General features: G+C 31.7%; 2 protein-coding genes across 2 annotated transcripts; both read right to left on the minus strand.

Annotated features, from left to right (window-relative positions):
• Nucleotides 1-3,248: 3,248 nt before the first annotated feature.
• Nucleotides 3,249-4,000, minus strand: LOC107647986 (long chain acyl-CoA synthetase 5-like). Its single transcript, XM_021104144.2, has 4 exons — nucleotides 3,944-4,000; nucleotides 3,755-3,811; nucleotides 3,623-3,671; nucleotides 3,249-3,376 (listed from the first exon to the last, which is right to left on the minus strand). The coding sequence occupies exons 1-4, from the start codon at nucleotides 3,998-4,000 to the stop codon at nucleotides 3,249-3,251; spliced, it is 291 nt and encodes a 96-aa protein (XP_020959803.1).
• A 1,635-nt stretch (nucleotides 4,001-5,635) lies between these two features.
• Nucleotides 5,636-12,506, minus strand: LOC107646416 (uncharacterized). The gene is made up of 5 exons (XM_016350600.1): nucleotides 12,318-12,506; nucleotides 6,421-6,982; nucleotides 6,118-6,322; nucleotides 5,872-6,015; nucleotides 5,636-5,765 (listed from the first exon to the last, which is right to left on the minus strand). Exons 1-5 carry the CDS (start codon nucleotides 12,504-12,506, stop codon nucleotides 5,636-5,638), a joined length of 1,230 nt encoding a protein of 409 aa, XP_016206086.1.
• Nucleotides 12,507-15,494: the final 2,988 nt, after the last annotated feature.

The following is a 15,494-nucleotide window of genomic DNA, read 5'->3' on the forward strand; positions in this document are numbered from 1 at the left end:
TTTGTTCTTCAATATCTAAGGGGTGTATGATTGTTCCCTGTCAAAGCTAGCAGAACTAAAATTTTATACAAATTTGGAGAAATTATATATCCTCAATTTGGTCATTCATATGCAGAATAAATTTGTCAAATGTGGTTAAGAGGGTAGTAAAACAAAGCTCTAGAGAGAGGCTCTATGTTCTAAAAACGTGGTTAATAAGTCACAGCTAAATTTAAATGATATTTTCACAATAAAAGTAATGAACCATAATAGAAATAGCATAAGATTACATAAAATAGATTTCAGAAAAAGAAGCTTACAACGGCCTTCAGAGAACATCATTCTGGTCTTCTTTCTTAGACATAGCTTTACTTCATAAAATTGAAGCATCCTCTCCAAAACCTCCATAGAAATGGCTACGTCCTTATTGGCAAAACAGAGGTCTATATTGTCAGACTCCAATAACTTCATAAGTGGTGGCTTAAATTTTCTCACCATCTTGTCAAAGAAAAGAAGTATTAGAAAACAGTTAGCTCTATTAATTTTTTCATGGAAGAGAATAATAAAAGAAGAAGAAAAACAAATTGTGGTGGTTAGTACCTCAAAACTGGTCAAATCCGAAGAAACAAGAAGACCTTCTTATTTGGCCAAAGAGATTGCTGCTTGAATAACTTTCAAATTGAGAATTGCATACCTCAAAACCAGCCACAAGTACTACAAAAAAGAAATAAATGTGATTGCTTCTTTATAATACAGAGACATTTTAGGAAACCTGTGTAGAGAATCAGTGAAAACTTACTCTTGAGCATGGTTCTGAAAACCGGACCGGACCGGCCGATTCAACCGGAAAAACCGGGAACCGATTACCTAGCTGGTTCGGGTAACTTAAAAAACCGAATGGCAAAGAACCGGTGAAAAATCGGTCAAATCGGCAATTAACCGACAAACCAGAAGAACCGTCCGCTTTTTTGGCGGTTTAGTGGTTTGAAAATTCAGAAGCCAAACGACGTCGTTTTGGCTTTTAAAAAAAAAAAAAGAAAGAAACTGGCGTACGCGTTAACCTAACCCTAATCACTAATCAGCCACCAATCACCCAAGCTCCCAGCCTCCCCTTTCTTCCCCCCTCACCCACCATTCACCAAGGCCACCATTGCCACCGCCCAGTCGCCCACCAAGCTCCAGATTCTAGAGCGCTCCTCATTCGCCAGTCGCCACCCAGCAGCGCTCCTCATTCGCCACCCAGCAGCGCTCCTCATTCGCCACCCAAACCACTGCACAACAGCCGCGACCACCACCGCGTTGAACCCGCCTCTCATTCGCCGGTAAGACTGATTTTCTTGTCTTCTTGATTTTGAACATGCTTCCCACTAATTGTGAGCTCGCCTGTTCTGTTTGAAAAAAAAAATAACAGGGCATCTGAGTTAAAAAACAAAATAACATATGAATCCAGTTAAATATGCTTCAGGTTCAATCTGTTTTTCAAGTCGTGTTGAGTCTCGAACCAGTTTTTCAATCCAGTTTTGTTGCTTCTGTTTGCTGCTGCATGAATCTGTTTTTGATTCTCTGTTTTTGCTGCTTCATGAATCTTCAATCTGTTTTTGCTGCTTCATGAATATGTTCTGATCTTGATTTTTGTTTTTGATTTTCTATGCTGCCTGTTCTGTTTGCTGCTTCGGTTTGCTGCTTCATGAATATTTTTGTTGCTTCTGAATGGAAATAGTTTTAAATTTTTATTTTACCTGAATCAGTTGATTTCTGTGACTGTCAAGCTGCATGAACAAATTACATATATTATGAACAATGTCAATTATCTAGGCAGCAAAATTTATCTTTCATATACATGACCAAATGAAGCTCATATATACCTGTATGTTGACATAATCTTCTGTGTCATCAATATATTCATGCATATACAAACAGTATCATGATCATGATGAATATTTTTTCCTCCAACAACAAGTTCACCTACAACTGCGACAACCACACCTTCAACTTCCTCGTCCATAATGGCTTCATTCGGTTTCTCTGTTTTTCTCTCTAGATCTGTTTTCTCTGATTCAATTTTGTGTATATATGTATACATTTTTGTGTAAATTGTGTTGTTTTGAATTTGATTTGTTTTGTTTGAATGGTGCAGTACTGAAATTGATCTGGTTTTGAAACTTTAATTAAAATAAAAAAAAGAAACTGATGATCCTCTTCTGAGCTCACTGTCACCACCGTCATTCCTCCCTCGCCGTGTCTCCAGTAAGCCGCTGCTTCTTTAGTTTTGATTTCTAAGATTCTGGCTTCTGAGTTGATTTTTTGTACTAGATTCTGAATTGGGATTGTGTTCTGAGTTGGGTTGTTCCTTAATGTGAGTCTGAATTTAATTTGAATTGTTTCACTTAGTTTTTCTGTTTCTGGATTTGGAGGTTGAGTTGTCTGTAACTCTGTATTCTGAGTTTTTGTTGTTGAAAAGCATTGAATTTGTTGAATTTAGTTAGGGTTTGGTTAGTTATAAGAGGCTTGTTCCGTTTCCCCCCTTTTCTTGCTAGGATTGGAAATCCTGTATTTTACATATCCATACGATTGAGTCCTTGGATTTCCGAAATAGTGTAAAGTGCTTCGAATCATTGCTATTTGACTCGGACCTATTCTAAAAAAGTCGAGGCATTTCGAATTTTTTGTTGACACGGACAAAGTCAAGGAAAACCTCTGAAATTATTTCAATATTGCACAATAAGAAATTTCATCAATGTGTTATTCAATTGAATTGTATATTGCCAGCCCAAAAAGGGATAATTGAATTGTATAAGAGAATTGATGTTGAATAATTAGCCTTGGCTTGACAATGTTGCCTGCAAGATCTTTAATTTTTTGCAGCTTGAGTGGAAATTCTGCCTCAGTTAGTTGTTTTAAAGTTGTCAATAAATTTAACTCAATCTGAATATTATCAATGAACTTTTCATCTTCAATTTTTTTTATATCTTAAATTCTATTAAAATTTTTTTACTTAAAAATTCATGAATTTTAATGAATTTAAATATATAAAATTATATATTAAATTTTTAATAATTTTATTTAATATTTAATTAAACCGGTTGAACCCCGGTTGAACCCCGGTCGAACCACTGAACCAGTGAACCAGTCGTCTCACCGGTTCATTGACCGGTCCGGTTCTCGCAACCTTGCTCTTGAGAAACTTCAATGCATTTGAAAATGTCTTCAATAGCTGAGAAGTTTCAGAAATAAATAGATGAAAAATATTGATCACATTTAATAAAAAATCATGCTTTGTAAGAAGACACTGATGTAACAAATAATTTTAGTAGAAGAACATCGGGTATCTTCTTTTCTTCTACAAAAGCAATTGAGATCTCTGCATGGCATATAATAAACTCTATTGCTCCAGCACCTGAGCATACACATACATATGAATGCTAATAAAAGTCAAACTTTGAAAAATAAAGATTAAAATACTAATACAGAAGATATTCTTGATATGAAAAGAACCTAGGAACAAAAGTTATAAACACTAAGGCTTCTGATATAGTATATCTATTATTAACGAGATTCTATGTTCTTTAAACTTGGGACAATGAATTCAAACTTAAAAGAATCTTTTAAATGATTAGTCATGTTAAAGAAGTTAAGGGCTCACCTAATGTATCATACAAAGGAACACAATAAAGTCCATGAGCATTACAGGCCTGTAGTTATGTTGCACTTAGTCAACAAGAAACATTGAGAGGATGACAAAACAAAATGTGAAAGCGAAGAAATGAAAATGAACCTCCATGCTTATTATCCACCCAGGGCAATTGGCACCATAGATACCACATTTCACTCCCTGAAATTGGCATCATATTGATTAATCTCATACTGCAAGAGATGATTCTTTCCTAAGAAAAATAAAATAACTAAATGATCATTTCTAAGCTCTTCATGAAAAGATAGCAGCAACATCAAAGAAGTACCATACAAGAGCATTGATCAAAACAAGTGGAAAAAAATGTTTCCTTTTGTGGTAAATAGGCATAGGTGACTTGCTTGCCCGTAACCCCAACTGCAGATAGAGCTTCCAACTTTCTGTATCACCTCGTATACTTCTTTGTAAGTTTGCCACTTGTACTTGCCAACCTATAAATAGTGACACAAAATTCACAACACAATGGCATCTGAAATGATCCGTAAACTTTTTATATAACTCACATGTCCTTTATGCAGAAGCTTAAAGTGTCTCTAATGTCCCTAGTAAAAAGCGTTGCAAGACACTAAAGTTCTTTACAGATTTCTTCAGCATAAAACGAAGTTACATATAGTTGATCCGCACATTAAATCTAACTTAATAAAAAATTAGAGAACTAACACCGAAAATAGAGAAGAATCCTATAAATCCATATCAGTCATGAAGAAAGAATACAAAATTGCAGGATAACACAAAAAATGAACAAAAGCTGTGATAACACTCGCAATGTCTTTCTTCCTTCATCAATCTTTGAATTGAAGACCTATATCATTGAGAAAAGTAGTGAATCATATACAAATGCTGAGCAAATTTTTTATTGATGAAAAAAATCAATTGAAGAACGAAAGAGAGAGACTAACTGATTTTGATTGAGCACGGTCAATTGAAGGTAGCAACAACAACGACACAGAGAGATGAAGTGATTAATGAAATGTGATGAATTGATTATGCTAACTAGGTTTCAGTAATATTGATGCGATTGTTATTAACAAACGCAAATTCAGAATTTCATTATGAAAATAGTAGATACAACAACTGCAAAAATAAGTATAATAATCAGAGAGACTGAGAGAAACTTACATGAACAGGATGGCGCGGCGATGGACTCGGCGGAGGAGGAGGAGAAGAAGAAGAAAAAGAAGCTCTACTGATCTGCTCTCTGCCTCTCTCCGTGACGGTGACTCCTTCTCTGGTCTCTACTCTCAAGTGTTGGAGAAGAAGAAGAAGTAGCAGCTTCACTCTGAACTTTGATTCTCTGGAAGTTTGGGGTTAATGTTTGGGAAATTGATCGAAACAAAGGACGCAGGTAATAAAGGCGGGCATAATTTTTTGTTGATAAAAATCGACGGTAAGTTAGTCGATTTTAGTTAAAACAAAAATCAACATATTAACTGTCTATTTTATATAATAAATTTACACCGTCCATTTTATTTTAAAAGAAGATCTCAATCGTTTAAATTTATCAACGGGAAAAGTTGTCGATATTATAATTATTAAAATAGACAACTGATCCGTCGATTTTAAAGAAAAACACAATTATCACCCATTATCTCGTCGGCAATGTGACGATAAGAGAAAGGTGCTGAAAGTTGCTAAAATAATAGGCAGCATTATCATCGATTTTAATATTTTATTTTTAATAATTTCTTTTTTTATTTTATCGACGACAAGCCGTCGAAAAATATCGACGGAAAGTTTGGCCGTCGATGTTTGGCGTCGATAATTACATTATTTCTTGTAGTGAAATAAACATCCTAAAATATAATTATAGTCTAATATAAATCTTAAAATATCTTTGAAATTTAAAATACTACATAAAATATCATCAACCAAATACATATGATGTTATCAAAATACAAACTCAAAACTTAAATAATAAAAAAACATATCTAAATATTAAATGCCAACATGAAGATTTATCAATCATCAAAATTCGCAAAAATTCGCAAGAATTTGTTGCAAATTTTCTTCGGTGGGATCATCTTCACCTTCATTTCTACCCTCTTGAGCAAAAGAATCAAGAGATACAGCATAAAGACCACTACTACCACCGCCACTTTGATATAAATCAGCATCAATATCACCCAATAAAATACACATGTTATCATTATATTATAAATAAACAGCATTCTAATAAATCATTAGAAAATAAACTATAATACTCACGCAATAAGTCATCCACATTACTAGGAAGATTAGGCGCTTTCTCTACAACCTCTTCCGTCACCCAAAAGTCAACTGAATTGATGCTTTCATAATCAATTGGATCATATTGTATCTTTTGCTTTCTTTTTTCTTTTTCCTTCCTAAAAAGTTAAATACAATATATGAAGAATTAATAATTTACAAATTTGTTATGATAAAGATTACATACGAAATAATATGATATTGCATGAAACATATATTACCTGGATTTAAGACGCAAATTATAAGTAACATAAACAATATCATTCCCTCTATCATGCTCCAATCTATTCCTTCTTTTTGTATGAACATGGTAAAAGAAACTCCAATTTCTCTCACACCCAAAAGAAGCAGATATTTGTCTAAGAATGCGAACAACTATCCTTTGTAAACATGGAGTAGAACTACCGAATAACCTCCACCATTCATCTACCAATTATAAAACCATAACATATTAGAAGTTTTTAATTAAGAACATAAAAGCATAAAACAAGTTACTATATAAACAAATATTCAAATATTCTTACCAAGCTTAAGTTTAGATGCAACTCGAATAGCTTCGGGTCTATCAAAGCTTTCCTTCCGATCTCTATATAAATGTATTTCTTTCATTGTCTCAACTGAATCCAAATTATTACATTTGCAATACAAGGTAACAAGATCAAGTAAACCTCGCATAACAGCAGGTGCTTTCTTATAATTTTCATTAAAAAAGAATGCAGGATTCAGGAAGTAAGCTGCTGCATGAAAATCTTTCTTCAAATGCTTGTCCCATCTTGAGTTAATAATATCTGTGTACGGTTGATATGCAGTTTTGTTTTGCTTAAACATCTTTTTAATTGCATCTTTTATCCTTAACATTCCTTCATAAACATATCCCAAAGATGGTTTATCATCAGCATCAACAAGCCTCAGCAATTTAATCAAAGAGCCCACAAGTTTACATGCAGTAAAGCAATCATCCCAAAATTTGCTATCTAAAATAATAGCACTCACAACTCTACCATTAGCACTCGTTCCTAATTTGTGACTAGTAAAAAATGAATCTACAATCAATGCTTGCGAATCCGCTTCACGATCAAAGATGCTCTTCAATGTGATAAATACAGTTGCAAAACAGTTTGCACCAGGACGTACAATTTTTTTTTCAATTAGGTCTTTTTCTAAGTCAAGATAAGAAAACCATATGGTTGTACACAAATATTGTGATCTTTGAAGCACGTGATGCAAGGTTAGAAATTAAACACTAAATTAAACATTGAATTTGTAACGACCCACATTTTTAAAAATATAAATAAGTTATAATTTAGCTTATAAATTGGAGTTTCTTATTTTAAAAAATTATTTTATTATAAGTAATTGAATTAATTTTATAACTATTTAAATTCAATCAAATTTATATTCTTATATATATTTTTATTATGATAAAATATTTTACATAATTAAAACTATAATTCTAGTCATTTATAAGTAATAAAAAATATATGTATATTTTAATTAGAGTAATTGATATTTTTAATTTAAAAATAAAGTTTAGTTAATAATATTATTATTGAGCTTAATATCAGTCGATATGAATAAATATGGGTATTTTTCGATAAACTTAACTTTACTAATACTTCACCGTATATTTTTTATCATTTACTAATATCATTTATATTAGTAACTCATATATATTATTACTTATATTTTAATATATCCAGTTTTCATAATTATCTATTTAAAATATTTATAACTTGAACCGTTGACTAAATAGCTTAGACCCTTGACACGTGGCCACTTAGGGACACCTGCCCCTTTTAAGCAAACGCATCATCATCATCATAAGTCATTTCAATTCCTTTCTTTCTTTTAATCACTGAACATCACAAGAAAAATAAAACGAAAGGCCGTGAGAGAGAAAATAAAAAACCATGGAACCTCCAACTTTCAGCGTTTGATTTCTTGAAATTTGTAATTATAATAAAAAATCTAATTTGATAAAGGTGTTTGTATTTTTTTTTTTTTACATGTTGCCTCCACTTTTGATTGGTGGAAGTTGACAGTGACGTAGCTCTCCTATCCCTTAAGTTTGGTCAACTGAAGTTCTAGGAGGTACAGACGATTTCTGATATTTTTTTTTTTGGCAGTTCAGTCAAAAAACTTTTCTGTAGCCTCGAATATTTTGATTTCATATGAAATTAGGATTTCGGTGAACTCTGACAAATTAAATTTGTGTTGGATAAATGAATGGTTGTTATGATTGATTATTGATGGAGTTTGATTGACTTTATATTGAATTTTGTTGATATATTGTTATATGTGATTAAACTTGTGATTTGGTCATGTTTGTGCTGCCCAAACTGTGATAATGAGGCTGATTTGGGACTGTCAATCTATTAGTTTTTGAAAAAAATGGGTGAGGTTTAATAGTCAAGGAATTAAATTAAAAGCTGTGAAAAATTGGTAACCGTAAAACTTAAGAACGGGTTAAGATTTAAATGTATATTTTAAAAAAAATAAGGAGGGTTTCGATTCTTGGTGAAGAGAAGAATCAGCTAAGAAGAATTATTTTTGAGGCAATATACTTGTATTTTTATGAAAAGATTGAGTTTAATATTATCATTATATAAGTTTTTTGGGTATTTTGGGTAATAAATAAAATTCAGGGGTAAAACGAGCATTTTATAAAATTTTAGAGTTATTTATATAAATATGAAACAAAGTTAAGGTTTAAATATAATTTTATAAAATATTAAAGTCAAAAACAAAATATTAAAGAATTCGTAATTTAGAGAGTAATTAATAAAAATTTGAAAATAAGGTTTTATAAAATAAGTTTTAAGAGTATTATAAATATTATTTTAAATATTTGTTTAAAATTACTCATTTACATTAGAGTAAATTATTATTACAAATTATTATTTATCAAGATATGATTTTATAAAAATATTATTGTATGTATTATGAAAAATAAAATAAAGAGTGGTAAACAAACAAGTTTTTTTAAATGCTTTAGAAAGACAAATCTAAGTTAGGGATCTCATGATCCCCTCTTCATAAAACATCTAGGAAAAGATGAGGGAAGAATGTAAAGATAGTTTTTTATGTTAAAAGAATGATGAGAAAAGAAAAGAAAAGAAAAGAAAAGAATATATTAGTTAAAGGAATCTTTGCCACAGGAGAGCAGAGAGCAAAGACTAAAGAAAAATATCTAAAGAACTTCTACTACAAGAGAGCAGAGAACAGAAAAGAAAAGAAAGAAGGAACAAGCTGAGATGATTGTCTACCTGCTGGAAACGAGCAGAGATATGATGGTGAGTCCACCAAGATTTGCTTTCCAGAGATACATCGGCCAAACTAGGGGATGGTCACACCTGTAAGACAGAGGTTGCTTACAGAGATTATCAATACATATATTAGCCAGAGAGAGCCTCACCTATAAGACAGAGATTGCTTACAGAGGTTATGTTTGCATACATAGGCTCAAGAGAGTCGCACCTGTAAGACAGAGGTTGCTTACAGAAGTTATGATACTGGAAACCAAATTCAGACAAAAGTTGCTTAGTTATGTCGGAAGCGGGTCGAAACCGACAGATAAGTTCATTACCTGCACTAGGAATAGACATGCATTATACCTGTTTGCACATATTTGTTTATAAATGTGTTTTTTGTAATTGTAGGTGTGCTATATAATTGCTTAATTTTTGTGTCCTTTATTTGTTACATCTAAATGTATTCTATTTAGACTTAACAAACAAAAAACACAAAAATTAATTATTTTTCAATATTTAAAGATTGTTGTATATGTATATCGTATAAAAATATAATAGTTAATTTTAATATATATTTAGCATAATTATGTGTACATAAAAATTAAATATCAAATCAACTATCATATATTTATATATAAATATATATCGTGTTTAATTTATTTTTATATTTTAATATATATTATTATATTTTATATAAATGACTGATTTTGAATATATTATAGTTGCATATTCATATATTTTGGATGTTCCACTCACTAATAACACATTTAATTAATATTATAACAACATGTTTTCTTCGATCGTGATGACAAAAGTGTACACCATTAATGATAATAATGAACAAAGTACGTTGTTATGAATTAATTGAATGTAAATGAAAAGGATATTAAATTAATGTTAAAACTAATTATTAAAATACAAATTTTAGTGATAATAGTCTTATAACTATTTTTTTAGTTAATTTATTTTCTACAATAATTACATATTTGTCATCGTTATTATCGTTATACTGATAAGTTGTAGGATTTTTATGATTATTGGAAAGATATATATCAATAATTGTTATAATTGTCATTAAAAATTTTTAACAACAAAATATAAAATGACTAATATTTAATTATCAGTAAATTTAATTAGGTCTATTTTTGTTACACTAAAACTAAAATAAATTATGGTTGTTAAATATATTTTTTTGGTAATATATATATATATATATATATGGGCAAAACACTAAAATAAGCCAAGGGAAAAAAATTTTTACGCAAATCCGCTAAACCAAAATTTGGTTCATGAATCAACCAATGCATGTTTATATGTAGTTCGAATCAATTAGATTCGAACTTGATCTACACATAATTCGAATCATGACACAAAACTCACACACACTAATTCGAATCAACCTGATTCGAATTACACACATAAAATAATTCGAATCAGGTTGATTCGAATTACACCCTCATTTATTAAAAAATTAATAATTTATTAAAAATTTATTAAAAAATTAATAATTTAAAATTAAAAAAATATATATTTTATTTCATATATTAAAAAAAGCTAACAAAATATTTAATTACGAAACTTTTTTAAAATATTAATGAGTTATCAATTCGAATTTCATACAATACTCTTTTGTCCATTTTTAATAGCTCATAAATATTTTTTAATAAATTTTTTTAAATTATATGGTGAGATATTACATGATTCGAATTATATGGTGAGCAATTCGATTCTATACAATATTCTTCTGCCCATTCTTGATAGCTCATGAATATTTTTTAATAAATTTATTTTAACTATACCACAAAAAAATATTTTATTCTATGCAAAATAATTTAAAAAATTGATTAAAAAATGTTAGGAGTACTATAAAAATTTGTAATGTTCTAATGACTTAAGTAAATACATGCATGTACACAAATTTTAAATAAAATACTCTACATAGTCAATAATAATTTAGAAATTAAAGAAAATATTTTATTCCATCCAAAATAATTAAAAAATATATTTTATTCTATACAAAATAATTTAAAAAATGGCTTAAAAAATGTTATGAGTACTATAAAAGTTTGTAATATTCTAGTGATTTAGGTAAATACATGATAAAAATATATTTTCTTTAATTTCTAAATTATTATCGACTATGTAGAGTATTTCTTTAATGTCCTAAGTCATTACAAATTTTTATAGTACTCCTAACATCTTTTAAACCATTTTTAAATTATTTTGCATAGAATAAAATATTTTTTGTGGTATGATTAAAATAAATTTATTAAAAAATATTCATGAGCTATCAAGAATGGGCAGGAGAGTATTATATAGAATTCGAATTGCTCACCATATAATTCGAATAAGAGTGATTGAACTTCCCATGCGTAATTCGAATCATGTAATATCTCACCATATAATTTAAAAAAATTTATTAAAAAATATTCATGAGCTATTAAAAATGGACAAAAGAGTATTGTATGGAATTCGAATTGATAGCTCATTAATATTTTAAAGAAGTCTTGTAATTAAATATTTTGTTAGCTTTTTTTAATGCATGAAATAAAATATATATTTTTTAATTTTAAATTATTATTTTTTTAATAAATTATTAATTTTTTTAATAAATCAGGGTGTAATTCGAATCACCCTGATTCGAATTATTGTATATGTGTAATTCGAATCAGGTTGATTCGAATTAGTGTGTGTATGAGTTTTGTGTATAATTCGAAGCAATATAATTCGAATTATGTGTAGATCAAGTTCAAATTTAGTTGATTCGAACTACATATAAACATGCATTGGTTGATTCATGAAATAATTTTTGGTTTGGCGGATTTGTGTAATTTTTTGCTCCCCTTGGCTTAATATAGTGATTTGCCCTATATATATATAAAGAAAAAGAGAGAATTAAGACAAAAAGAAAGTAAGGATTTAGCCTACATATATAACAAAAAAAAAATAGGAAGAACCAATTAGGTCATAAGTCAACTTTTTTTTTAATTTAATTTTTTAAATAAAAAATAAAAAGAAAAAAATCACTAAAAATGTCAATTTAATTTCACTTTCAGCCACATTCAGAGTACAAAATAAAAAAAATAACTGTTTCAATCTTTATCTCGCATCGTATTGCCACTTTCATGATCTCTTTCCACATTTGCTACTCTCTAAGGATTGTCGTTCACCTTCCAATATAGTATCTTCCATTGTGAGGCTGACGCCGCCGATCGTCGTAGTCCACCGTGGAACGCCGTGACTGCCAAACACAACACCTTTTTTATCGGACGCAAGAGCCTCCGCCACACATAGGCTTCACGCCTAACAGCAGCATTGTTCACTGCGGAACCCAACGGCGCCGAGGAATGCAAGGCCATCCATTGTCGTCAAACGTGATCCCAGCATCGTCCCCTCTGCTTCGCTTCACATTCATCACGCGTTGCTTCCTTGTCTTTTCACCTCTATCTAGGGCTGGCAATGGGTAGGGTAGGGTAGGGTTTGGACTCTACCCTAACTCTATCCGCAGGTTGAAAATTTTATTAAAACTCTACCCTACTCTACCCGCGGGTTGAGAATATCTCAACACTAACCTTACCCGCACCCTAAAGTTCTAGACCCTACCCTACCTGCAGAAATATCAAATTTTTACAAAGTAAATATAAAATTCAATCATTTCAAATTTTATACATATTAATAACATAAAAAAAACTAATGCCTAAAATTACTAAATTAACTAATTAGTTTAGTGGTTGTTCACTTATTGTAAGTTATTATATAAGGGAGGTTGTGGGTTCAACTCTCATTTCCTTCACTATATACCCATTTTTTAATAAAATATGTGTTATATATGAGGTGCGGGTAGAGTAGGGTAGAGTACACCCTAAACCCGTACCCTACCCTACCCGCAGGCATACCCGGACCGTACCCTACCCTACCCGAACGGGTTGGATCGGATTAGATATCCGCGGATAGGGTATGAATTGCCAGCCCTACCTCTATCCGCGCAAGTTGCAGGCCGCCGCCGGCAATGATTTTATTCTTTTTCGTCTTACGCCTATTGCCGCTTCTTCTTATTCTCCTTGCATTTGTTGCTATCGTGACGCCCTTCCTCTTCTTCATTTTGGATTTTTTTTCTTAGGTTTTATTTATTTTTATTATTTTAGATGTTTCTTTTCCTACTTTTCAAATGTTTCTTTTCAAATAATTTTGGATGCATTGTTTTTGTTAGGTTTTGAATTTTTTAAAATAAATTTTTGAATTTTTAAAATAGTTCTAGATTTTTTTTATTAGATTTTGCATGTTTCTCGTGATAATTTGAATTGATGTTCCTTCTAAAGAAATTTTAAAAAGCTTTTGGATATCTCTTTTTTGCTAGGTCTTGTTAGTTGTTATGTTTTGGATGTGTTTTTTTTTTCTTATTTACTTTTGGATTATTCTTTTTCCTGGTTTTGGATGTTTCTTTTCTTTTAAGTTTTGGATGTAAAACCTGGTTAATTAACGGCTAATTAACTCACAAATGAGATTTTATTCTAGAAAGCTAAAAATATAATTTTTATGGCTTAATATGATTGAGGAGATTGAGACGAGAATTTCAGTACCAATTTTGTAGAAATCGGACCAAAATTGGACCGAACGGGCCAAACCGGGCCAACCGGACCCATAATGGGCCCTTGACCCAACATAACTAAACCCTAAAACCCTCATTTCAGCACTCTCTCTCCTCACTACACTCATGAAACACGCTGAAATGGAGGCCAAGGGGGAAAGAACACTCTCTCAAGTTCTATCTCTCCTTTGATCTTCAAACCACCATAACTTTTGATCTAGAGCTCCGATTGTCGCACCGTTTATGGCCACGCGTTCATCACGGAAAGCTCTACAAAACTCATACAATCAATCTTGAGGTAAGCCACCGTTTTCTCTTTGAATTTTCAGCTTTGATTTCGAGTTTCATGAGCAAAAATGTTGAGATTTTGGGTTCTTTGATGTCATATGACCCAACTCTCTTGAAGGAGAAGGTTAATCTTGTCTCTTTGAACCTTGGGTATGGTAAGATTCTTAATTCTAGTGTAATTTGTTGTTCTATGATGTTTGGGTATTGAGATGTTGTGTATGGGTATGATGATTGTGGCTTAGGTTGTGTGTATGTGGATATTGGAGCTTGATTGAGACTTTGAAAAGCTTGAAAAGGGATTTTTGGTAATAAAAATATGTTCTTGGAGGTGTTGAGACCTTGAGAGCTTGTGGACAAGTGATTTGGAAGTTCTTCGGTTGAGTTTGGAAAATCGGCTAAGGTATGGTCTCGGTTTCTCGTATCTAAAATGTAATGTGGTAGGAAATACTTAGGCTAGAGACCCTAAGATAGGCATTAAATTGTTGATGTTGTTGAATAGTTGAGATATATGATGTGGTCATATATGTGGTATATGAGAAAAATGCATGTTGTGATATATGCTTGATAAATGTTTGAGGTTGAGTTGTGGATGGAACCATGCGAGAGTGAGCATGGTAGTGATTATGTGTAATGTTGGCTAATTGGTAATGGTGTTATTGGAAATTGGAATGAGAAATGATGTATGCCATGTTAATGTATTGGTAATTTAGCCATTTGATTGAAGTGGCTTAAATGGTTAGTTGGTAGTTTGTGAATTGTGGTAACGTGTTAATGTGCGAGTTGTGGAGGCTTGATGTTGATGTTTGGTATATTTTGATTGATTTCAAAAAGAGTTAAAATTGGCATGCTTTAGTTGATTTTAAAAATGGATGAAATTGGTTTATTTGAAAATGGCACTTTGTGGTTTTGTATGAAAATGTGGTTTTTGGGCATACTTTGATGGGACGTAACTTGAATTCCGGATCCCGTTTTGTGCCAAATTTATTTAGAATTGAAATTGGATCCGGGGCAGTTATGCCGTTCGAATAACGGGCAAAAAACATTTTAAAACGATGAAGTTATGTCCCTTGAAAGATTAGGGGTTTAATCTGTGAATTCTGCAGCTTTTAACTTAGAAAATTTTTGGCAGAATGACCCCCTACATGTAGGCGTGCTTGATGCGTGCACGTCGTTTTTCAAAAATGCACCATCCACGCGTGCGCGTGGCTCACGCGTACGCGTCGATGTGTTAAAATAGTTGTCCAGCCAAAATTTCCGAGAGTTGTGCCGGTTTTGTGCCAGATTTGTGCCTGGGGCACGAAATGTACGCACGCGTACGCGTGGCTGACGCGTAGGCGTCTCCTGGCTGTTTTTTCTATCCACGCGTGCGCGTGACGGACGCATACGCGTTGATTAACTTCTTGGCCATCCACGCGTGCACGTGGAGGACGCGTACGCGTGGCCCTATTTTCATCCCAAAGTTGATTTTTGA

This window comes from Arachis ipaensis, chromosome B6 (genome assembly GCF_059453495.1).
Source record: "Arachis ipaensis isolate K30076 ecotype BB chromosome B6, ASM5945349v1, whole genome shotgun sequence".
NCBI classification, from domain to species: Eukaryota; Viridiplantae; Streptophyta; class Magnoliopsida; order Fabales; family Fabaceae; genus Arachis; species Arachis ipaensis.

Coding starts and splice junctions, on each gene's coding strand:
- LOC107646416 (XM_016350600.1), bottom strand. CDS start 12,506: ATGGCCTTGCATTCCTCGGCGCCGTTGGGTTCCGCAGTGAACAATGCT. Junction 6,323..6,420: donor TGCATCTAAACTTAAGCTTG/GTAAGAATATTT, acceptor TATAATTGGTAG/ATGAATGGTGGAGGTTATTC. Junction 5,766..5,871: donor GTGGATGACTTATTGCGTGA/GTATTATAGTTT, acceptor TTTATATCAAAG/TGGCGGTGGTAGTAGTGGTC.
- LOC107647986 (XM_021104144.2), bottom strand. CDS start 4,000: ATGCCTATTTACCACAAAAGGAAACATTTTTTTCCACTTGTTTTGATC. Junction 3,812..3,943: donor TTGTTTTGATCAATGCTCTT/GTATGGTACTTC, acceptor TGCCAATTTCAG/GGAGTGAAATGTGGTATCTA. Junction 3,672..3,754: donor GGTGGATAATAAGCATGGAG/GTTCATTTTCAT, acceptor ACATAACTACAG/GCCTGTAATGCTCATGGACT.